The 25756-nt window shown below is 42.9% G+C and overlaps 1 protein-coding gene across 7 annotated transcripts in view; it reads left to right on the forward strand.

Annotated features, from left to right (window-relative positions):
* Positions 1 to 25756, forward strand: part of arap2 (ArfGAP with RhoGAP domain, ankyrin repeat and PH domain 2) — a 413638-nt gene that overhangs the window by 114261 nt on the left and 273621 nt on the right. For all 7 annotated transcript variants that reach the window (XM_068036991.1, XM_068037024.1, XM_068037005.1 and 4 more), the window contains one exon: positions 1440 to 1787. In XM_068036991.1, coding sequence (XP_067893092.1) covers positions 1440 to 1787 — 348 coding nt within the window. The remainder of the gene's footprint in view (positions 1 to 1439; positions 1788 to 25756) is intronic.

The raw sequence follows: 25756 nt of genomic DNA on the forward strand, positions 1-25756 counted from the left end.
AGAATAAAAACCAACACATACTGGTTAGGTAGAAAGGCCTGTTTCTGTCTTGTAATTTCTATGTAAATGATTTTAGTGCTGTCTGGAATCAAGCCTTCAAAATCCTGTTTTGCTTGGATTAGTATCACACATGTAGCGGGTAAGTTTTTCAACAACAACAACTTATATTTGATTATAAATGTGATTATAATCACATATTCCATTTCTATGTATAACTTGATTTTAGAAACAATTTAATTTATGCAAGTGGATTCAGTACTAAAACAATTTAAATACTATTCAGTGGAATTTCTGGCTGCAATTATTTTTAAAATGCCTTTTTTAAATTGTTGAGTCTAATTTTAATCTGCTCTCATCTCAGCAGCAGAGTTTATGTCGAATAAGAAAAGGGAACAGTGAGCATAAAATAAATCCTTTGATTCTCAGTAATGTATGAATATATTGATTAAACAAAATACAAATTGCTGGAAATACACAACAGGTCAGTCAATATCTGAAAAGAGGAATGACAGATTAATGTTTCAGATGTTTCAGGGCAGCGCAGTGGTTAGCACCACAGCCTCACAGCTCCAGCGACCTGGGTTCAGTTCTGGGTATTGTCTGTGCGGAGTTTGCAAGTTCTACCTGTGACCGTGTGGGTTTTCGCCGAGTGCTCCGGTTTCCTCCCACAGCCAAAGACTTGCAGGTTGATAGGTAAATTGGCCATTGTAAATTGCCCCTAGTGTAGGTAGGTGGTAGGAGAGCAGTGGGGATGTGGTAGGGAATATGGGATTAATGTAGGATTAGTATAAATTGGTGGTTGTTGGTCGGCACAGACTCAGTGGGCCGAAGGGCCTGTTTCAGTGCTGTATCTCTAAATAAATAAAAAAATAAATAAAATGTAGGTCATTTGTCTGAACTCCAGGTATGAAGACTTGCATTTATATAGTGTCTTTCATAACCATCAGATGTTCCAAAGCACTTTATAGGCAATGAAGTACTTTTGAAGTTTAGTCTGTGTTTTAAAGCAGGGAACGCAGCAGCTAGGTTGCGCACAGCAGGCTCCTACAAATAGTAATGTCATGACTAGTAGTCTGTTTTTTGTTGTTGATTGAGGAATAAATATTGGCCAAAACACTGGGGAGAACTTCCATGTTTTTCTTTGAAATAGTGCTATAGGGTCTTTTATCTGGAGGGCAGGCAGGGCCTCGGTTTAACAGTTTAACTAAAGACAGCACCTCTGATAGTGCAGCACTCTCTCAGGACCGCACTGGAGTGTCCGCTTAGATTGTTGTGCTCAAGTCCTGGAGTGAGACTTGAACCCACGATCTTCTGACTCTGAGGCGAGAGTGCTAACAACTTCTCAACGGGGGACTGGTAGATAAGCTTGCAAAAGGTGAATGACGTGAGATTATTTTTTCTAAAAAGAGTTATGTAACGCAATATTTTATTATTTACAGGACCTATCATAATGCAAAATTGTGCAACAACAATGTTGAGCAGGCATTATCACATTCTGAGCATTGTCCAGCAGAAGAATCTGAAGTGGAATATTCTACAGTTGATGACAGTATTTACAAGCGAAGGTCAGCTGATCAGGCAGTATCTAAGGACTATTGCAGGATTAAAGCAGCAAATGTACACAGTTTTGTGCGTGAACAGGATTGCTCGTTGCCATTTGATGTCACAGGAGAATCGACCTATGGTGCAATGGATGTCGAGTATGAATCAATATCACCCTATGCTTGTTTCTATGGTGTGGCAAAGAAGAAAAAAGAAGGCTGGCTGGATAAACTCTCACCACAAGGGTAGGAACACCAAGATTCCTATGCATGCATATTTTAAAGTTCATTGATCAGTTTGCACCACTCCTAGTTTTATTTTAGATGGGGAAAAAGTTATTGCAGCATTAGTAGCAAACTTCAAGTATAAATAGTTGCTGCAAACTTGAAATACTTCCATTTATTTCTGTCATGATCAGCAATTGTAATTAATGCAGTACATTTTAAATGAGTCAGTTGCATTGCAGTTTAGACTTTGGAATCAAAAAAGCACAGTTTCTAAATTTGCTGATGACCCCAAATTGGAGGGAGGTGGGGTTAGTCAATATTGAGGACTGCAAAAAATTACAGCAAAACTTTAATAAACTTGCAGAATGGGCATATAATTTTGAAATGAATTTCAACATAAATGCTTGAATTATTACATCTTGGACAGCAAAATAGAGGTCATATGTTATTTGGAAAATCAGAATCTAAATGGTGGAGAGGAACAAATGGATCTGGGAGTACAGATGTATAAATCGCTAAAAGCAGCCGCACTGCTTAATAAGGCCATGAAAAAGGCAAACCAAGCACGAGAGTTTAATTCTAGAAGGATAAACTGGTATTGAACATTGGTTAGACCACACTTAGACACTACTGTTCTGGTCACTATGTTATAGGGATATAGAGGCACTGGAAAGCATGCAAAAATAAATTACAAGGATGGTACCAGAACTGTGAGGTTATACATATCAGGAAAGGATGCACAGGCGGTGATTGATTCAAAAGAGAAGGCTGAGGGATGACCTCTTAGTAGTCTTCAACATGATGATAAGTTTTGACAGGGTAGACACTGAGAGAATGTTTCTACTTTTGGGGATGAGCAAAAGTAGAGGCCATTAATATAAGATAGTCACCAAGTAATCCAATAGGAATTCAGAAGAAACTTCTGAAACTTCGAGTGGAGTATAAATGCCAGCATGGGCTGGTGGGACCAAATACCTTGTATTAAGGTTGGTACAGCAGTTAGGTGCTGAAAAACCTGTCACTAAAGAATGTTAAAAATATGGATGTTTGTAATGTTAATTAAACTAATGTTGTTCAGCTGCTAGTTACTGAGGGAGAAACCAGCAACACAACATACACTTTATCCTGGTTGGTGAGACACTGGGTCAAGGCCAAGTGTAGCTTTCAGGAGAACTGGTGTTAGAGGGGGTGGGAACCAGAGCAGGAGGTCAGCAGGTGAAATAACTGAGGGGGAACTAGTGAATAAGGCCAATGAGACTGAGAGGTAGAGCAGGCAGGGAGATGTTGCTGAGCACAGCGGGACTGGTTGTCTGAAGTGCATTTGTTTCAATGCGAGAAATATAACAGGTAAGGCAGATGAACTTAGAGCTTGGATTAGTACTTGGAACTATGATGTTGCTATTACAGACTTGGTTGAGAGAAGGACAGGATTGACAGCTAAACGTTCCGGGATTTAGATGCTGCAGGAGGGGTGGTGGGGGAGTTGCATTACTGGTTAAGGAGAATATCATAGCTGTACTGCGGGAGGACACCTCGGAGGGATCATGCAGCGAGGCAATATGGGTGGAGCTCAGGAATAGGAAGGGTGCTGTCACAATATTGGGGGTCCACTACAGGCCTCCCAACAGCCAGTGGGAGATAGAGGAGCAGATATGTAGACAGATTTTGGAAAGATGTAAAAGCAACAGGGTTGTTGTGGTGGGTGATTTTAACTTCCCCCTATATTGACTGGGACTCACTTAGTGCTAAGGGCTTGGATGGGGCAGAATTTGTAAGGAGCATCCAGGAGGGCTTCTTGAAACAATATGTAGATAGTCCAACTAGGGAAGGGGCCGTACTGGACCTGGTATTGGGGAATGAGCCCAACCAGTTGGTCTAAGTTTCAGTAGGGGAGCATTTCGGGAACAGTGACCATAATTCCATAAGTTTTAAGGTACTTGTGGATAAGGATAAGAGTAGTCCTCGGGTGAAGGTGCAAAATTGGGTGAAGGCTAATTATAACAATATTAGGCAGGAACTGAAGAATTTAGATTGGGGGTGGCTGTTTGAGGGTAAATCAACATCTGACGTTTGGGAGTCTTTCAAACATCAGTTGATTAGAATCCAGGACCGGCATGTTCCTGTGAGGAGGAAGGATAAGTTTGGCAAGTTTCGGGAACCTTGGGTAACGCGGGATATTGTGAGCCTAGTCAAAACGAAAAAGGAAGCAAACGTAAGGGCTAGAAGGCTGGGAACAGACAAAGCCCTTGAGGAATATAAAGAAAATGGGAAGGAACTTAAGCAAGGCGTCAGGAGGGCTAAAAGAGGTCATGAAAAGTCATTGGCAAACAGGATTAGGGAGAATTCCAAGGCTTTTTATACGTATATAAAGAGCAAGAGGGTAACCAGGGAAAGGGTTGGCCCACTCAAGGACAGAGGAGGGAATCTATGTGTGGAGCCAGAGGAATAGGGCGCGGTACTAAATGAGTACTTTGCATCAATATTCACCAAAGAGAAGGACTTGGTGGATGATGAGTCTAGGGAAGGAAGTGTAGATAGTCTGGGTCATGTTGTTATCAAAAAGGAGGTGGTGTTGGGCGTCTTGAAAAACATTAAGGTAGATAAGTCCCCAGGGCCTGATGGGATCTACCCCAGAATACTGAGGGAGGCAAGGGAGGAAATTGCTGGGTCCTTGACAGAAATCTTTGTATCCTCATTGGCTACAGGTGATGTCCCAGAGGACTGGAGAATAGCCAATGTTGTTCCTTTGTTTAAGAAGGGTAGCAAGGATAATCCAGGAAATTACAGGCCGGTGAACCTTACGTCAGTGGTAGGGAAATTATTGGAGTGGATTCTTCGGGACAGGATTTACTCCCATTTGGAAACAAACAAACCTATTCGCGAGAGGCAGCATGGTTTTGTGAAGGTGAGGTCGTGTCTCACTAACTTGATCGAGTTTTTTGAGGAAGTGACGAAGATGATTGATGAAGGAAGGGCAGTGGATTTTGTCTACATGGTCTTCAGTAAAGCCTTTGACAAGGTCCCTCATGGCAGACTGGTACAAAAAGTGAAGTCACACGGGATCAGAGGTGAGCTGGCAAATGGACACAGAACTGGCTCAGTCATAGAAGACAAAGGGTAGCAGTGGAAGGGTGCTTTTCTGAATGGAGGGCTGTGACTAGTGGTGTTCTGCAGAGATCAGTGCTGGGACCTTTGCTGTTTGTAGTATATATAAATGATTTGGAGGAAAATGTAGCTGTTCTGATTAGCAGGTTTGTGGACGACACAAAGGTTGGTGGAGTTGCGGATAATGATGAGGATTGTCAGAGGATACAGCAGGATATAGATCGGTTGGAGACTTGGGTGGAGAAATGGCAGATGGAGTTTAATCCGGACAAATGTGAGGTAATGCATTTTGGAAGATCTAATGCAGGTGGGAAGTATACAGTAAATGGCAGAACCCTTAGGAGTATTGACAGAGAGATCTGGGCGTACAGGTCCACAGATCACTAAAAGTGGCAACGCAGGTGGATAAGGTAGTCAAGAAGGCATTCGGCATGCTTGCCTTCATCGGTCGGGGCATAGAGTATAAAAATTGGCAAGTCATGCTGCAGTTGTGCAGAACCTTAGTTAGGCCATACTTAGAATATTGCGTGCAATTCTGGTCGCCACACTACCAGAAGGATGTGGAGGCTTTGGAGAGGAGGTTTACCAGGATGTTGTCTGTTCTGGAGGGCATTAGCTATGAGGAGAGGTTGGATAAACTCGGATTGTTTTCACTGGAATGACGGAGGTGGAGGGGTGACATGATAGAGGTTTACAAAGTTATGAGTGGCATGGACAGAGTGGATAGTCAGAAGCTTTTTCTCAGGGTGGAAGAGTCAGTTACTAGGGGACATAGGTTTAAGGTGCAAGGGGCAAAGTTTAGAGGGGATGTGTGAGGCAATTTTTTTATACAGAAGGTGGTGAGTGCCTGGAACTTGCTGCCCGGGGAGGTGGTGGAAGCAGGTAGGATAGCGACGTTTAACAGGCATCTTGACAAATACATGAATAGGATGGGAATAGAGGGATACGGTCCCTGTAAGTTCAGCAGGTTTTAGTTTAGACAGGCATCAAGATTGGCGCAGGCTTGGAGGGCTGAATGGCCTGTTCCTGTGGTGTACTGTTCTTTGTTCTTTGGAGGGGGTTAATTGTACTTTTTGTCCAATTTCCACTTGTACTCTTCGATACAAATCGTGCATTACACCCATTTCTTAATTTTCTCTTTTCCCCTCCAGCAAACACCACCCCTCCGCCCCCCCACTTCCACCCCCACTGCCCCAACCTCCATTCCTTAGTCACAGCAGACAGGAATCTTCCATTGACAGGAAGGTTTGACATCAGCATGGAAAGTTGTACATAGTCGGTTACTATTCTAAATTATAATGGTGAATGGGAGCATAGGAATTCCCACTGGAAATACAAAATTAAGAACAATGGATGACATCACGATGGGGAGTGAATTATTTCCCACCCTTGAAACCCCATGTCACTTGAACACTGCACTTGGCCTCGTCCATGTGCTCGTCACCCTGGGAAATTGACTAGTATGTTAAAAACTGAAATAGTTCGCAAAAAATACATAGACAGTGCCATAAAATGGCCAAAATTTGCATTTAAAAAAAAAAGTGGAACAGAATCTACCTGAGTAGATTAGGGCTGAACATTTGTAGCCATGGCAATGCTGGTGTGGGTGGAGTTTGTGGCAAGATCGAGCTACCTTGTAAATTCTTGTGGGGGCAGGTATTGCAGAAACACGAAGGGACTGGCAGGATGACATCATCTGCTGACATTCCCATCACTTCCACCCCCGATGTCTGGAATGCTTTGTGCGCCTGCGTGAAGCAGTTTATTAGCATGCCAGAACCTGATCCTGGTGGAATTTGTACCTGCTGTTGTTTCAAGGACTAGTCTGCCTACAATCAAATAATTGCAGAGCAGTCAGCTGCCATTGGGAAAGCAGTAAATTTATTCTTTTAGTACTATGACCGAGGCTGAAGGAGTGCACTGTTTATTCTAGTCCCACTTCTCCACAAGTCAGAACATATATTCAAATTTTCCCACTTATGAACATATGAATTAGGAGCAGGAGTAGGCAACTTGACCCCTGGAGCCTGCTCTGCCATTCAATAGGATCATGGTTGATCTGATTGTAACCTCAACTCCACATTCCTGCCTATTCGCAATAACCTTTCACCCCCTTGCTTATTAAGAATCTAACTACCTCTGCCTTAAAAATATTCAAAGACTCTTTTTCCATCGCCTTTTGAGGAAGAGTTGCAAAGACTCACGACCCTCTGAGAGAAAATATTTCTCCTCATCTCTGTCTTAAATGGGCAACCCCTTATTTTTAAACAGTGACCCCTAGTTCTAGATTCTTCCTCAAGAGGAAGCATCTTTTCCACATCAATCCTGTCAAGACCCCTCAGAATCTTAAATGTTTCAATAAAGTCATATAAGATAATCAGAGGGTTAGATAGGGTGGATAGTGAGAGTCTTTTTCCTCAGATGGTGATGGCAAACACGAGGGGACATAGCTTTAAGTTGAGGGGTGATAGATATAGGACAGATGTCAGAGGTAGTTTCTTTACTCAGAGAGTAGTAGGGGCGTGGAACGCCCTGCCTGCAACAGTAGTAGACTCGCCAACTTTAAGGGCATTTAAGTGGTCATTGGATAGACATATGGATGAAAATGGAATAGTGTAGGTCAGATGGTTTCACAGGTCGGCGCAACATCGAGGGCGCTGTAATGTTCTAATTCTAATTCTAAAGTCACCTCTTACTCTCCTAAACTCCATCAGATACAAGCCTAGCCTGTCGAAACTTTCCTCATAAAACAACCCACCCATTCCAGGTATTAGTCTAGTAAACCTTCTCTGAACTGCTTCCAGTGCATTTACATCCTTAAATAAGGAGTCCAATACTGTACACAGTACTCCAGATGTGGTCTCACCAATGCCCTGTATAACTGAAGCATAACCTTCCTACTTTTGTATTCCATTCCCCTCGCAATATATGATAACATTCTATTAGCTTTCCTAATTACATGCTGTACCTGAATACTAACCTTTTGTGATTCATGCACTGGGACACCCAGATCCCTCTGCATCTCGGAGCTTTGCAATCTCTCACCATTTAGATAATATGCCTTTTTATTCTTCCTGCCAAAATGGAGAATTTCACATTTTCCCACATTATACTACATTTGCCAGATCTTTGCCCACTCACTTAACCTGTCAATATCCCTTTGTAGTCGCCTTATGTCCTCTTCACCACTTACTTTCCGACCTACTTTGTGTTATCAGCAAACTTAGCAACCATGCCTTCGATCCCTTCTTCCAAGACATTTCTATAAATTGTAAAAAGTTGAGGCCCCAGCACAGATCCCTGTGGCACACCACTCATTGCATCTTGCCAACCAGAAAATGACCCATTTATGCCTACTCTCGGTTTCCTGTTAGCTAGCCAATCTTCTATCCATGCCAAAGTGTTACCCCCTACGCCATAATCTTTTATTTTCTGCAGTAACCGTTGATATGGCACCCTATCAAATGCCTTCTGGAAATCTAAGTACAGTACATTCACCGGTTCCCCTTTATCCACAGCACATGTTACTTCTTCAAGGAACTCCAATAAATTGGTTAAACATGATTTCCCTTTCACAAAACCATATTGACTCTGCCTGATAACCTTGAATTATTATAAATGCCCTTCTATAACGGCTTTCGGAATAGCTTCTAACATTTTCTCTGACAGATGTTAAGCTAACTGGCCTTTGTCTCCCTCCTTTTTGAATAAAGGAGTTATATTGGCTATTTTCCAATCTAATGGAACCTTCCCCAAATCTTGGGAATTTTGGAAAATTAAAACTAATGCATCAACTATTTCACTAGCCACTTCTTTTAACACCCTGGGATGAAGTCCATTAGGACCCAGGACTTGTCAGCCTGCAGCTCAAACAATTTGTTCAGTACCACTTCCCTGGTGATTATAATTTTCTTGAGTTCCTCCCTCCCTTCCATTTTCTGATTTACAGCTGTTTCTGGGATGTTACTTGTATCCTCTATAGTGAGGATCGATGCAAAATACCTGTTCAATTCATCTGCCATCTCCTTATTTTCCCTTATTAATTCCCCAGACTCACTTTCTATAGGACCAACGCTCACTTTGTTGACATCAAAAAAAAAATCTGTAGAAACTCTTACTATCTTCTCGTACTACATTTACCGATACGGTCAACCACGTACCCTAGTTTTCTGCGAATAAAACACTGCAACCAGGTTTCTTTAATAAACAACAAAATTATCAGTTCATTATAAAACCAGCCTTAACCAATAATTAAGTAAAATGTACACGCACAAACTGAAATATTAAAGCCCTTTATTTCTCTTGGTCACGCACACACACACATACATACACCAGTTAACAGGAAACATAAAAGGGATTGTTGTTTATACCGCTGTTACAAAGCAAACAAAAAAAAACACTTGGACAGAATATTTGTCCTTGGTTTTGGTTTGGTGTCCCAAATGCGTATAGACGGCTGTCACTGGGATCTTCCTAGAACAGTTCTTTCCAGGCGATGTTGGCTTTCCAAGAAATGTAACTACAGAGGCTTCAGATAGGTCTTGCAGCAACAAGGTTTCACTTCCCATGCATTCGACATGCAGGGTTTCTTCAAATACAGTTAGAACTTGGAAACAGACACACTGGAAATGCAGCATTTCTTTTCAAGAGAGAGAAATAAGCTGGGTCTTCTTTGACAGGAAAAAACCAACTGTCTGTTTGAACAGTTCAAACTGAAACTAAAAACATTCTAGAAGTCTTGACTTGTCACTTCTTTGTTAACATCTCCCCAAGTCAAAAAGAACCCCTGCTGGCTGATTATCCACAGACGGGTGCCTTCCAGTAAGACTTGTTTACAAGCCAAATCCAGGAAACTTCTGGTGACCTTTTTTAAAAAAAAAATACAAAGTTCAGCATCTCTTCAAGATTCCACGTGAATCCATGCCCATAATTCAACGATAAGTCCTTGAAACATTTTACAAAAAAAAAATAGAAGCAATCTTATAACAAATTATTCTGAAGATCGTTGGCCAGCACAGCCAGTCTAATTGTGCCATAGCTAGATACCACAGTGATAACCATCTGATATGTTCCCCCAGCTGAGGCTGGCACCGCACTAGTAGTGGAAATGGAAGAGGACACTGCTCAAAACATGCTAATGCCGCTGACCCTGGAATCTGGGATAGGTGGAGTGGGGGCAAGGGGTGCATTCCTGGAGTGGGTAGAATTTCTGTCCACCCCAACTAAGAACATACAAAAGAAATAGGAGCAGGAGTAGACCATACGCTAAAGGCCTGCTCAGGTCAGGAAAAAGAACCCAACCCGAACCCGACTGATCCACAGCGGACCTGAACTTGACCCGGCCCGAGTCCCTCCAATTTCGTCCAGAGCCCGACCCGACCATCCCTTTACTTACCTGCCAACTGGGAAGCTCCAGGAAGCTGCAGCGTATGCATGATGATGTCATAGTGATGTCACTCGCTCACTGCGCAGACTCAGTTTCATCCCGGACTCTCAGCTCAGCTAAGTTTTTAAAAAAAATTTTTAATACTTACTGGCAGAGTACTTACCCTGTGTGTCCGTTCCGGTCTGGCCCGGCCTGACTCGACGCGAACCCGACACATGTCGTCGGGTCCTGTCGGGTTCGGGTCAGGTAGCAGGCCTTTACCATACACCCCTCCGAGCCTGCTCCGCCATTCATTATGATCATGGTTGATCTTCTGCTCAACTCTGTTTTCCCGCCCACTTGCCATATCCCTTGATTCCATGAGTGACCAAAAATCATTTTTTTTTTTTGACCTTCAATATATTCAACTATGGAGCATCGACAACCCTCTGAGGTAGAGAATTCCAAAGATTCACAACCCTTTGAGTGAAGAAATTTCTCCTCATCTCAGTCCTAATTTATCAACCCCTTATCCTGAGACTGTGCCCCCATGTTTTAGATTCCCCAGCCAGGGGAAACTATGTGCTGGATTTTAAGGTGCCCTCAACATAGGGATCTGTGGTGGCGGCGGCAGCGGTCGGGGGGGCACCTAAGATGGCCCTGGAGGAGGCCCGCCACGGACCCCAACGCCAACAGGGCCTGGCTCAATATTGCTGGCGGCGGCGAGTCCTTATGGCGCAGCCCCGCACTCCCCCACACCCACTGCGTTCCCCCTCCCCCCCCTGCCCACGGGCTGCTCGGAGATGGGACTGCAATTTGAATATTTAAATAAATTATAATACCTGCATTAATTAATTTCATGTTGCCTCCTGATGTCCCGCCACAATTTTCATGCTGGCAGCCGGCCTTTGGATCCCTGTCTGGTTAAACAAGGCAGAAAACTTGTGGGAGGAGGGGGGAGGTAAGTTTATCAGTGCAGGAGGTGGGGAACGGGCTCAGAACAGCGTCATGGGTGTAAGGGATGGTGGGAAGTGTTGAAGTTGCAAGTTTGTGCATTTTTGGGGGAAGGTCAGATTGTAAAGGTAAATTGTTTTGCGGGGGAAGGGCAAATAATTCACTTAATTGTGATTGTGGGGGAGGGGTAGAACAGATGTTTTTATTTCGATTCTATTTCGCTTTAAATATTTAAATTTCCTGGTAAGGCTGACAGCTCCTTAAAAATGCGTCAGCGCCTGCGCACAAGCGGCTGACACCATTGCCAGGGACAGGCAGCCTGCCCATCCACATGATCGGTGGGGGGGCGGGGGGTGGTCAGTGGGGGTGGGCTGGCCCACTCCGGCCATTTAAAAGTGTTTGGAATCGCGGTGGCTGTTTGGCGTTTAGCCCACGCGGGTGGGCCGCCATTTCATTCGCGGCTTATAAAATGCAGCCCAACTTCTCAGCGTCTACCCTCTTCAGAATCTTGTATGTTTCAATGCGATCACTTCTCAATATTCTAAACTCCAGCGAGTATAGACCCAATTTACTCAGACTCTCATTATAGGACAACCCTCTCATCCCAGGAGCCAATCCTATGAGGCTGTCACAGGAAGTTCGAGCCAGACATTTTGTGCCACTTAAAGCCACTGTCCCTATCAAAACTGGCATTAAGTTGGAAATTATATTGTGTTTGGGAAGATAACGAAGCGAAGTGTTGAGTGAAATAAAATATTGATTTGAGTGAACGTGTTTAAATAATTAACTGCAATATATTTCAAAAGTAAAGTTTTTAAAGTGTCTAATTCTGAGGCCTAAAAATTTTAGAATTTTACAAACTTACTGCAATGCAACTTGAAGATTTTCTACTTAATTTATTCTGAATTTTTTACTAATTATTAAAGATTTCAGTCCATACAGCCCCTCACTGCCTCTCTTGAAAATACAATGATTTACTCTTGCAGTGGAGTCACTGTTAATCTAAGACAATATAGTGGACATTTTGTGTACAACCAGCTTCCAGTAGCAGCAATGAGATGAATCACCAATTAATCTGCTTTTGATGTTAATTGGGGGAGGAATGTTGGTTTGGATAGCTGAGGTCCCTGATTTTCATTAAATAATGCCTTAGAGTCATTAAGTTATACAGCACAGAAACAGGCCCTTCGGTCCATCGTGTCTGTGCCAGCCATCAAACACCTAACTATTCTAATCCCGTTTTCCAGCACTTGGCCCGCAGCTTTGTATGCTATGTCGTTTCAAGTGCTCATCTAAATACTTCTTGAATGTTGTGAGGGTTCCTGCCTCTACCACCTCTTCAGGCAGTACGTTCCAATTCCAACCGCCCTCTGGGTGAAAAAAGTTTTCCTCAAATCCCCTCTAAACCTCCTGCCCCTTACCTTAAATCTATGCCTCCTGGTTATTGACCCTTCCGCTAAGGGAAAATGTTTCTTCCTAATTTAACCTATCCATGCCCCTCATAATTTTGTATACCTCAATCATATCTCCCCTCAGCCTTCTCTGCTCTAAGGAAAACAAACCTAGCCTTTTCAGTCTCTCTTCATAGCTGAAATGCACCAGTTTAGGCAACATCCTGGTGAATCTCCTCTGCACCCTCTCCAGTACAGTCACATCCTTCCTATAGTGCAGTGACCAGAACTGTACACAGTACTCCAGCTGTGGCCTAACTAGCATTTTATACAGCTCCATCATAACCTCCCTGCTCTTATGCCTCGGCTGATAAAGGCAAGTATCCCAATGCCTTCCTAACCATCTTATCTACCTGTGCTGCTGCCTTCAGTGATCTCTGGACAAGTACAACAAGGTCCCTCTGACCCTCTGTACTTCCTAGGGTCCTATCATCCATTGCCTTGCCTTGTTAGTCCTCCCAAAATGCATCACCTCACATTCCTCAGGATTAAACTCCATTTGCCACTGCTCTGCCCATCTTACCAGCCCATCTATATCGTCCTGTAATCTAAGGCTTTCCTCCTCACTATTTACGACACCAGTAATTTTCGTGTCCTCTGTGAAGTTACTGATCATGCCTCCTGTATTCACGTCTAAATCATTAATGTACACTACAAACAGCAAGGGTCCCAGCACCGATCCCTGTGGTACACCACTGGTCACAGGCTTCCAATCGCAAAAACAACCCTCGAACATTACCCTCTGCCTCCTGCCACTAAGGCAATTTTGGATTCAATTTGCCAAATTGCCCTGGATCCCATGGGCTCTTACCTTCTTAACTGATCTCCCATGTGGGACCTTATCAAATGCCTTACTGAAGTCCGTGTAGACTACATCAACTGCTTTACTCTCATCTACACATCTAGTCACCGCCTCGAAAAATTCAATCAAGTCAGTTAGACACAATCTCCCCCTGACAAAGCCATGCTGACTATCCCTGATTTATTCCCTGCCTCTCCAAGTGGAGATTAATCCTGTTCCTCAGAATTTTTTCTAATAGTTTCCCAACCACTGATGTTAGACTCACTGGCCTGTAATTACCTGGTCTATCCCTACTACCCTTCTTGAATAATGGTACCACATTTGCTGTCCTCCAGTGCACTGGTACCTCTCCTGTGGCCGGAGAGGATTTGAAAATTTGTGTCAGAGCCCCTGCTATCTCCTCCCTTGCCTCACATAACAGCCTGGGATACATCTCATCTGGGCCTGGGGATTTATCCACTTTTCAACCCACTAAAACAGCTAATACTTCCTCCCTTTCAATGCTAATATGTTCAAGTATATCAGTCCCCCTCCCTGATCTCTACACCTACATCGTCCTTCTCCATAGTAAACACAGATGAAACACTGTATATCATCCACATGGACAGGTTTGACTTCTCATCTGAAAGCACCGTCGATAATGCTGCTAAACTTAATACTGCATGAGTCCTACGTACATATTGGCTATACACCAATGTATTTAGATGTACATCTAAAAGTTCTTGTGGAAAATATATATCCCAGTTTTCTTTTGTGCATCATAAAATCAGCAAGACAAAAAGATCACAGTCCAGCTAGTTTTCTTTCTACTATCCTGGTAGACAGATGATATATCAATAATGGAGTTCTTGACTAATCATAGTAATCCAATTTCTTTCAGTTAGTTTACAATAGAACCAGGCACCAGGGGCTAGATTTTCAAAGCTGGGTCAGGAACCCAACACCCTGATGAACTCTGGGACCTGACTGTATGCTTCAGCTGCATCGCTCTTGCGACGTGATCTTTGAATGCTAATGCCCTAATTGGGCCGGGGATGAGCACAGTGCCCAATTAGAGGTGCTGTGTGTCTCCAGGAGGCGGGAACTGCCTGCCTACCGTCAGCGGCAAAGGTGCGGCAGCCATGTTGGGGGCTGCTGTTGTCTTGTAGAGGAGAGCAGGCAGCTCATGAAAGGGGCAGGTTGGTAATGAAAGTGAAAAGTGGCCATGGACACCAAATGGAGGTATAGTGCTCAACACGGCGCTAGTTGGCGCCTTAAATTTAATCTGAACACACATACAAACAAACTTGCTTTCGCTCTGCGGTGATCCCGACAACTGTACACTAACGTGCATCAGACTGCTAGGGATTGTCGAAATCTGATTTTAAAATTGCCTTCCTGAGAGTCCCAACCTCTTAATAATAAAGGAGCTTAATGGGCTGTTAATTGGCAGCGTGTGTGTTTCCCTTTCTCCTTTCCCCTCCCCTGCCAGCACCTTGAAAACTTGAAACTGTCCTGGAGGTGTCAAGATCCTGAGATGACTTCTGGGATTGCAATTTTCAAATGGTGCCTGCACCGGGTCCCGACCCCACCACCTTTTGAAAATCCAGCCCAAGGTGAGGAGGCGCTAATGGTGAAATGCTTTGGCAGCCATAAAAGAAAGAAAGGAAGACTTGCAATTATATATGCTTTTCATAATCTCAGGTCATCCCAAAGCACCTAACAGCCAATCAAGTACTTTTGAAGTGTAGTCACTGTTGCAATGCAGACTGCTTAAAAGCCAATTTATACACAGCACGTTTCTTCAAACAACACGAAAAAAAATTACCAGAGAATCTATGTTTAGACATTAGTTATGGGATAAATGTGGCCAAGATACCGAGAGAACTCCCCTAAATGGCTTCAAATATTGCTGTGGGGTCTTTTAGATCCATCTGAAATGTGGCACCTCTGACAAACCAACAGTCTCTCGGTATTGCAACCATTGAACCAAGGCTGATTTTCAACCTTAGGTCTAAAGTCCCTGTTGTTCCCAGGCATGTGACACTTACCAGATGTAGAAACATAGAAACATAGAAAATAGGAGCAGGAGTAGGCCATTCGGCCCTTCGAGCCTGCTCCGCCATTCATTATGATCATGGCTGATCATCCAACTCAGTAGCCTGTTCCCACTTTCGCCCTGTTCCCTTTAGACCCAAGAGCTATATCTAATTCCTTCTTGAACATACAATGTTTTGGCCTCAACTGCTTTCTGTGGTAGCGAATTCCACAGGCTCACCACTCTCTGGGTGAAGAAATTTCTCCTCATCTTAGCTTTGAAAGGTTTACCCTGTATCCTTAGACTATGACTCCTGGTTCTGGACTCCCCCACCATCAGGAACATCCTTCCTGCATCTATCCTGTCAAGTCCTGTTAGAATTTTATAGGTTTCTATGAAATCCCCCCTCACTCTTCTGAACTCCAGCGAATATAATCCTAACTAACTCGATCTCTTCTCATACGTCAGTCCCGCCATCCCAGGAATCAGTCTGGCAAACCTTTGCTGCACTCCCTCTGTAGCAAGAACATCCTTCCTCAAATAAGGAGACCAAAACTGCACACACTATTCCAGGTGTGGCCTCACCAAGGCCCAGTGTAATTGCAGTAAGACATTCCTGCTTCTGTACTCGAATCCTCTCACTATGAAGGCCAACATACCATTTGCCTTTTTTACCGCCTGTTGCACCTGCATGCTTACCTTCAGCGACTGGTGTACGAGAACACCCAGTCCTCGCTGCACATTCCCCTCTCTCAGTTTATAGCCGTTCAGATAATAATCTGCTTTCCTGTTTTTACCAAAGTGGATAACCTCACATTTATCCAAATTATACTGCATCTGCCATGCATTAGCCCACTCACTCAACTTGTCCAAATCACCCTGAAGCCTCTCTGCATCCTCCTCACAACTCACCCTCTCACCCAGTTTTGTGTCATATGTCTTTAAGAATATTTTCAGAATGAAATCTATCTCATTTGTATTTGAATGAATCAATGCTATCTGCTTCTGCCATCTTCTTAGGGAGCCTGTTTCATAGATTTACCATGAGCTCACTGAAATAATGTTTTCCTTGTGATTTCATCTTGAATTTACTCCCTTTCAAGTGCAGGTCATGTCCTCTGGTTTCATTGTTTGAGTCAAGGTGAAATCGCATGTCATGGTCTACCTTATCTAATCTCTTTAGAATCCTGAACCCTGCAATTATATCATATCTTAACCTCTTTTTCAGTGAATATGCCCAATGACCCCTCGTTATTGAAACCCTCCATTCCCTCAATCATTCTGGTTGCCCTCTTCTGTATCCTCTCAATCGTTGCAATATCCTTTTAGCACTGTGATGACCAGAACTGGACACAATATTCTAAATCCAGTTACAATAATGATTTTATAAAGTGGCAGGATTACCTCACTATTTTGGCTCAATTTCGACCTTTTAATACATCCCATCTGATTTGTGCTGTTCACTGCCACCAAGCACTGTTGTGAATGACAATAAATTTAGATTAGATTAGAGATACAGCACTGAAACAGGCCCTTCGGCCCACCGAGTCTGTGCCGAACATCAACCACCCATTTATACTAATCCTACACTAATCCCATATTCCTACCAAACATCCCCACCTGTCTCTATATTTCCCTACCACCTACCTATACTAGTGACAATTTATAATGGCCAATTTACCTATCAACCTGCAAGTCTTTTGGCTTGTGGGAGGAAACCGGAGCACCCGGAGAAAACCCACGCAGACACAGGGAGAACTTGCAAACTCCACACAGGCAGTACCCGGAATCGAACCCGGGTCCCTGGAGCTGTGAGGCTGCGGTGCTAACCACTGCGCCACTGTGCCGCCCTAATTGAGGCTGTCAGTTCTCACTCAACTATTTCAATTTCCATACCCATTATTTTCAATCCATTTAAGTACTAATCCCTTCCTGGATATTTTTGTCCTCATGTGAAAGCACTTTGCATTTCTTGACCTTAAATTCCATCTGCCACTTGTCTATCCAATTCCAAAGTATCTTAAACCTTCGTGTAGCTTATCCTGTTCAGCTTTGCGGTCTTCCACCTTCAGTAGCATTTGCAAGTTTCTATCTCTAGATCATTTGTGAAGGCATTAAATAAAAGAGATCCCAAAACCGATCTCCATGGAACTCCAATAATGACATTCTCCCAGGCTGATGACAGTACCTATACCACCACATTCTTGGTTCTGTCAGTCAACCAATTGCATATCTATTGTAAATATATTTACAGGTTCCCTTTTTTAGTATCTTTCTGGAGGAACTGTATCAAAGGCCCTATTGAAATGCAAGTGCATAACATCCACTGCCCTACCAAGCTCCTTTGTCACACCCGCAAAGAAAATTACAATGGCAAGGCTTCCCCTTCATGAACCCATACTTGCTATCTTTTATCATTTATTTCTATCTACTTGCTCCATAATTTTATCTTTAAGAGTTTCCGTAACTTTACCCACAATGGATGTCAAATTTATGGGTCTGTAATTTCCTGGGTCACTTTTGCAACCTTTCTTAAAAAGTAGGAGCAACATCTGCAGTCTCCAATCTCCTGTATTCTGTGATTGCTGGGAGATTTGTGCTACAGTTTCCTCCCTTAGTTCGTGATGGATACTTTGCATCTCATCCGGCCTCTGAGATTTATTGAAGTTCTCAGCTTTGATCCCTAGCATGTGCTGAATTAGCTGGTCACAGCAATGGAAGCAGTGGGTGGACTACAGTTGAGCTCCATGCCCTTGAATTGAAGTTCCTATTCCTGATCAGTATCCAGTGACCCCTGCTGGAAGTGTGTAGGTGTAGAAGTTGGATGAGGGCAGCATTAGTCTTGACTGTGGTGTCCAAATAGCCTGGCAATGCTCACCATCAAGACTCACACACAAACTATTTTATGGGGTGGCAATTGGAATGATTGGGTCTGTACCCCTGCATGGACGGAAGCCTTGAGGAGGAGAGAAAGTTGGTGAGGGAAACAAACTGTTATAGAAGCTTTTAATATCTGGTCCATTTCTAACTAGCAAGAGCTAATGTACTATAAATAGAAGCAGTAATGTGAAAAATTTGTTGGTACTTGTACTTGGCACAGTTACATATTAAAGCCCTTAAGTTACTGCAGTTGTAGCATTACCAAATGGCTCTGGCAGGATTTTTTGACAGAAAGCTACACTACTGTGCAAGTAACATACAAATATGAAATGTGATGCTGTAGCTGATAATTGAAAAGCTGCAGTATGTTGCTAAATGTTATTTGTTGTGCTATTGAAACTATTCTGTTTCATGCACAGTTGAGTGAGAAATGTTGACCCAGTATATTATTTGTAGATCTGTACCAGGACACAGATTTAACTTGTGTGGGATAAACTGTTGCTACATTATTTTAGTATAACTAACCATTTTAGGCTTGTTTCAAAAGTCTCAATGATTTTCAGTCCCAAATATCTGAGGAACAGTGCTCTATGTGTATGTGTGTGTATACCCACCAAGGTTTTGTTACTAAATTGGTACATCAAAACCTCATGTTTCTTTACATACTCCTCCATGCGGCTTAATGTCTCAATCGTTTCTTCATGAAATCTTGCTTGGAGTATACTAGGATTATGGAGCCTTTAGATAGAGATTCGGTTTAATCTATTTTTTCGGAGCGGGGGTTAGTGAATATTCCTCAGAGACATAAATTCGAATTACTGAACTTACTTGTATTTGATTTTCATTTTGGTGAGATTTTATGCTGTGAGATGGAAGATGTTAGTGGGATATGGAAGACTTTTGCACTTTGGGCCCTTCAGTGTCAGTGCAATTTTGGACACTTCTTGGTGGAATATCACATGGTTAAATGTACTAGAGTATTGCCCATTCTTCCACCACCAAAAGTCTCAGTTGGAGCAGCACTCTTAACTGTACTAGTGTATTTGCCACTTCCAGCACGAGCCATCCTGTTGTTTCATCATGAAATTGCAAATTAATTTAGAAATAGGGGCAATGTTGTGGCTTTGGTCTACTAGAAGCGGAGTTGAGCCTGCCCAACCCTTTTTCACAACACCTCATCGGTGAACCAACAGAGGAGTTTAATTTTATCAATCTGGGCTGCGTTCAAATCCAGGTTCCAGCAATGAAAGGCTAGTCTCAAATCTATTACATCACTCACCTGGCTGTTATGCTAAATGTGATGTGAACAAAATACAGGCTAGAGTTGTGTGGAATTCTGTAAAACATTGGTTATAAACATTTTCTCTGCTCAGTTGAATAACAAGTAGCAGGTTGTCATTCTCAATTGTTTCTATATTGTACCAGACAAGATAATTGAACAATTAAGATGAAGTTTTTCACTTCCTATAAACATTGTGTTGCTGTATTAATTGAACTTCTGTGCATTGTTATTTTTATGAGTAAATTTGCAAGCTTTCTGCCCCATCCTTTTTGGAAAGACAACAGGAACTATAGAATTTTCTGTACAGTGTTCTGGCAAAAGGTCATTGACCTGAAACGTTAACTCTGTTTCTCTGCCCACGAATGTTGCCTGACCTGCTGAGTATTTCTCGCATTTTCTGTTTTTATTTCAGATTTCCAGCATCCACAGTATTTTGCTTTTGACTGTAGAATTCTGTTAAGTAAGAGCAGTGGTTTAAATTTTTATTCATGTGTTTTAACTAACACGTATAAGACAAACGGTGAATTGAGGGTGTTGTAATTTCAGACATTCTATTTGTTTTGCTGTGAGGACAGGCTCAACAGGATGTGATCCCTCATCTCTGATTTTCAGGGTTGTAAAATGAGCCTTGATAAACCAGTTTCCATTGGGTACAAATCTAAAATGCAATACTTTAATTCGAAACATCTTCAGCCAGACGTGCCAAGTGGATGATCTATCTTGGCTTCCTCCTGGGATCCCCAGCATGATAGATGCCAGTCTTCAGTCAATTTGATTCACTCCATTTGGTATCAGAAAATGGCTGAAGGCACGAATACTGCAAAGACTCTGGGTTCTGACAACTTCCCGGCAATAGTATTGAAGACTTGTGCTCCAGAACTAGCGGCCCCTTTAGCCAAGCTGTTCCAGTACAGCTACAACACTGGCATCTACCCGGCAATGTGGAAAGTTTCCCGGGTGTGTCCTATCCACCAGAAGCAGGACAAATCCAATCCGGCCAATTATCACCCCATCAGTCTACTCCCAATCATCATCAAAGTGACGGAAGGTGTCATCAACAGTGCTATCAAGCAGCACTTACACAGCAATAACCTGCTCATAGATGCTCAGTTTGGGTTCCGCCAGGGCCATTCAGCTCCTGACTTCATTACAACCTTGGTCCAAACATGGATAAAAGAGCTGAACTCAAGGGGAGGTCAGAGTGATTGCTTTTGACATCAAGGCAGCATTTGACAAAGTATGGCATCAAGGAGCCCTGGCAAAATTGAAATCAATGGGATTCAAGGGGAAAACTCTCCGCTGGTTGGAGTCATACCTAGTGCAAAAGAAGATGGTTGTGGTTGTTGGAGGCCAATCATCTCAGTTCCAGGACATCGCTGCAGGAGTTCCTCAAGGCAGTGTCCTAGACCTAACCATCTTCAGCTGCTTCATCAAGATCTTCCCTCCAGCATAACATTAGAAGTAGGGATGTTCGCCGATGATTGTACGATGCTCAGTACCATTCTCAACTCCTCAGATACTGAAGCAGCCCATGTCCAGATGCAGCAAGACCTGGACAACATCCAGGCTTGGGCTGCAAGTGTAGGTTAGAGACTGGGAATTCTGCAGTAAGTAACTCACCACCTGACTCCTCAAAGCCTGTCCATCCATCCATCTACAAGGCACAAGTCAGGAGTGTGATGGAATACTCTGTGCTTTACTGGATGGGTGCAGCTCCAACAACACTTGAGAAGCTTGACACCATCCAGGACAAGGCAGCCCACTTGATCAGCATCCCATCCACTACCTTCAACATTCACTCCCTCCATCATCGACACCCAGAGGCAGCAGTGTGTACCATCTACAAGATATACTGCAGCAACTCACCACGCCTCCTTTGACAACACCTTCCAAACCCACGACCTCTACCACCTAGAATGCCAAGAGCAACAGATGCATGGAACAGGTGGCACAGTGGTGCAGTGGTTAGCACTGCAGCCTCACAGCTCCAGCAACCCGGACCCAATTCTGGGTACTGCCTGTGCAGAGTTTTGCAAGTTCTCCATGACCGCGTGGGTTTCTGCCGGGTGCTCCGGTTTCCTCCCACAGCCAAAGACTTGCAGGTTGATAGGTAAATTGGCCATTGTAAATTGCCCCTAGTGTAGATAGGTGGTAGGAGAGTGGTGGGGATGTGGTAGGAAATATGGGATTAATGTAGGATTAGTATAAATTGGTGGTTGTTGGTTGGCACAGACTCAGTGGGCTGAAGGGCCTGTTTCAGTGCTGTATCTCTAATAAAAAATAAATAAAAAACATCACCACCTACAAGTTCCCCTCCAAGCCACACACCATCCTGACTTGAAACTATATCGCCGTTCCTTCACTGTCGCTGGGTCAAAATCCTGGAAAGCCCTTCCTAATGGCACCTTTGGCGTACCCGCGCCAGTAGAACTGCAGAGGTTCAAGAAGGTGGCTCACCACCATCACCTTAAAGGCTATTAGGGATGGGCAACAAGTGCTGGCCTTTCCAACAATGCCCACATCCCATGAAATGCTTAAATCAAAAAGATAATATGGGAAATGAAAGCACAATGCTATGTTTATGGAATGGTGTGGGGGTTGTTGCAGTATTTTATTAATGCAGTTTGCTGGGATTTATATGCTATCATACCAGCCCTCGCATATTTCATGTCGATACTGGGTCAAAGGATTGTCTGTACCTAGAGTACTGTTTTGGAATCTCGCTGCGGCTAAAGAAAAACATCAGAACTGTGGAAGCAGTGCACAAGGGTCATGAGGCTCATTTATAGTGCTTAAGGACTGAGTTATGAAGAAAGGCTTAAAATAAAATTGATGGCTCTGATGGATGCTAACCAGAGTAGCAAATGTTAATCTGGAGCACTGTTTGAAGGTAAGCAATGATTTTAGGACAAGGGGAAATGGATGTAGACTAGTAGAAGACAAATTGAGGACTGCCAGACTTATTGATACCTGGAATTCTCTTCTGGGTAGAATCCTGGAGACAAAATTCCAGTCTTTCCAGTGGCAGTTATTTAATATAATGGGGAGACTGAGGGTTTCAAAGGAATGATGAGCATATGGTCTCCTTTAGCTCTACTTATCTTTGTGATTGGATGTTCTCTTCAATTAGAAAAGTAAAAAGTTCCATTTGTCAGAATCTGATGTGGTGTCACCAGCATGAAGTGTGGAAAAACAATCTTATGGATTGCATTGTTACCTTTGGTTTGAGTAGGGCTATGTGTATTTCATGTGATTTTTTGGTGGGTCAAATTTCTTGGTCGTTACATAGTCAGTAAAAGGTGAATTTCATGCAGCAAGCCAACTTAATTTTCCCATCTAAAATCTTGAAGGAAACCAATGAACGTAATACACACACAAAGGCTGCTGCACATTGCTGGCACGAATGAACCTTTAACAAAGAACTTGATTAGAATGTCAATTTTAGTGATTATTTTCTGCTAGCTTTATAGCTTATTTTTAAGATTAATTGTAAAGGGTTATGCTGATTATGCAAAATCTATTTTTTGAGCTGTTTGTTTTCATAGGTCCTGAATTCTTTGTGAGATGACGTTGCTTTACCAGTGCACATTTTTTATTTAGCGGCAGTGCACCCCAGTGATCTAAAGTGATCTTGCAGTGTCATGTGTGTAATTGTCACCTCATTATACAGTCGAAGAGACTTAGCAGTTGGCAGGAAAAAAAGACAAAAGCGCAAGGGGAGAGCCAACTGTGTAACAGCCCCGACAAACAAATTTTTCTGCAGCACCTGTGGAAGAGTCTGTCACTCTAGAATTGGCCTTTATAGCCACTCCAGGCGCTGCTCCACAAACCACTGACCACCTCCATGTTAAATTTATATATTTTTTCCCTTCAGTTGTTTTTGACCCATTAAACTGAGAAATGTCCATTCTGGGAATAGTACATTCACACATCGAGCTTAGGATAAGTATGGAGCGTTACAGGTCAGGTATAGCACAGATTAGATACAGGGAAAGCTCACTGCTCTACCCTTACAAACTGTGTCACCGTCATCATTGAGAGAATTCAGCTATTTTAAGTGGTGAACTTTGGACAATTTTGTACCTTTTCTCTTGGTGATAATTTTGCTATCTCCTCAAAGAGGATTTTGGTCCTGCCTTCACCCCTTTCCTCATCCCCCAACCTACCGCAGCCCACACTGCTCGAGTAAACTAGGGCACATTTGCATTCATCACACGACCTATTCTCTAAGCGAAACTGCCAGTTAGTGAATTATGCTATAAATAAAAACAGAAAATGCTGGAAATACTCAGCAGGTCTGGCAGCATCTGCGGAGAGAAAAACAGTCAACGTTTCAGGTTGATGACCTTTCCTCAGAACTGTGAATTATGCTAATTGCTCCATGTTCCCTGTTTTCTCTCTCCCTCCCTTTAATAGTGGGGTGACATTTGCTACCTTCCAATCTGCAGGAACCTTATGTCCTTTAGGGAAAGAAATCTGCCGTCCTTACCCGGTCTGGCCTACATGTGACTCCACATCCACAGCAATGTGGTTGACTCTGAAAAAGCCCTCTGAAATGGCCACTCAGTTCAAGGGCAATTAGGGATGGGCAATAAATGCTGGCCTAGCCAGTGACGCCCACATCCCATGAACGAATAAAAAAAAAACCGTTCCAGAATCTACAGAATTTTGGAAGATGGTCACCAATGCATCCACTATCTCCATAGCTACCTCTTTCAACACTCTAGGATGTAGAATATCAGATCCTCGGGACTTATCAACCTTCAGTCACATTAATTTCTTCAATACATCCTTCTTACTAATACTAATTTCCTTCAATTCCTCATCTTTCTAGTCCCTTGGATCTCTAATTCTGGGAGATTTCTTGTATCTTCCTCAGTGAAAACAGACACAAAGTAATCATTTAGCTTCTCTGCCATTTCTCTATTCCCCATTATAAATTCTCCTGACTCTGTCTGTAATGGACCCACATTTGTCTTAGCCAAACATTTCCTTTTTACGTACCTATAGAAGCTTTTACAGTCCGTTTTTATGTTTTTTGCTAGTTTACATTCGTATTCTATTCTCGTTTTCTTTATCAATTTCTTGGTTCTACTTTGCTGTATTCTAAAATACTCCAATCCTCAGGTTTACTACTATTTCTGGCAACTTTATAGTCTTTTCTTTTAATCTTATACAATCTTTAACTTCCTTTGTTGGCCATGGTAGACTGACTTTTCTTTTTGGGTTTTTGTGCCTTGAAGGAAAGTAGAGTTGCTGTAAACTATGTAATAATTCTTTGAAGACTGTGCATTGTCTATGCACAGTCATACCTTTTACTGTATTTTCCCAATCCACCTCAGCCATTTGCTCCTCAGACCTTCATAATTTCCTTTGTTCAAATTTAATACCCTGGTTTCAGATTGAACTACTTCACTTTCAAATATAATGTAAAATTCTATCATATTAAGATCACTCATCCCTAAAGGTTCTTTTACAACAAGATTATTAATTAGCCTTTCTCATTACATAACATTTGATCTAAAGTAACCTGTTCTCCAGATGGTTCCTCCACATACTACTCCAGAAAACCATCCCTAACATACTGCAGAAACTCGTCCTTCACAACATTAGTGCTCATTAGGTTTACCCAGTCTTAGGCCAGATTGAAGTCACCCATGATTACTGTATTACCCATGCTACATGCTTCTGTCTTGCCTTTTTTTTTCTTGTCTTTTGGGCCTCCTTATCTCGAGAGACAATGGATACGCGCCTGGAGGTGGTCAGTGGTTTGTGAAGCAGCGCCTGGAGTGGCTATAAAGGCCAATTCTGGAGTGACAGGCTCTTCCACAGGTGCTGCAGAGAAATTTGTTTGTCGGGGCTGTTGCACAGTTGGCTCTCCCCTTGAGCCTCTGTCTTTTTTCCTGCCAACTACTAAGTCTCTTCGACTCGCCACAATTTAGCCCTGTCTTTATGGCTGCCCGCCAGCTCTGGCGAATGCTGGCAACTGACTCCCACGACTTGTGATCAATGTCACACGATTTCATGTCGCGTTTGCAGACGTCTTTATAGCGGAGACATGGACGGCCGGTGGGTCTGATACCAGTGGCGAGCTCGCTGTACAATGTGTCTTTGGGGATCCTGCCATCTTC

The sequence above is a fragment of the Heterodontus francisci genome, chromosome 1 (genome assembly GCF_036365525.1).
Source record: "Heterodontus francisci isolate sHetFra1 chromosome 1, sHetFra1.hap1, whole genome shotgun sequence".
Classification (NCBI taxonomy): domain Eukaryota; kingdom Metazoa; phylum Chordata; class Chondrichthyes; order Heterodontiformes; family Heterodontidae; genus Heterodontus; species Heterodontus francisci.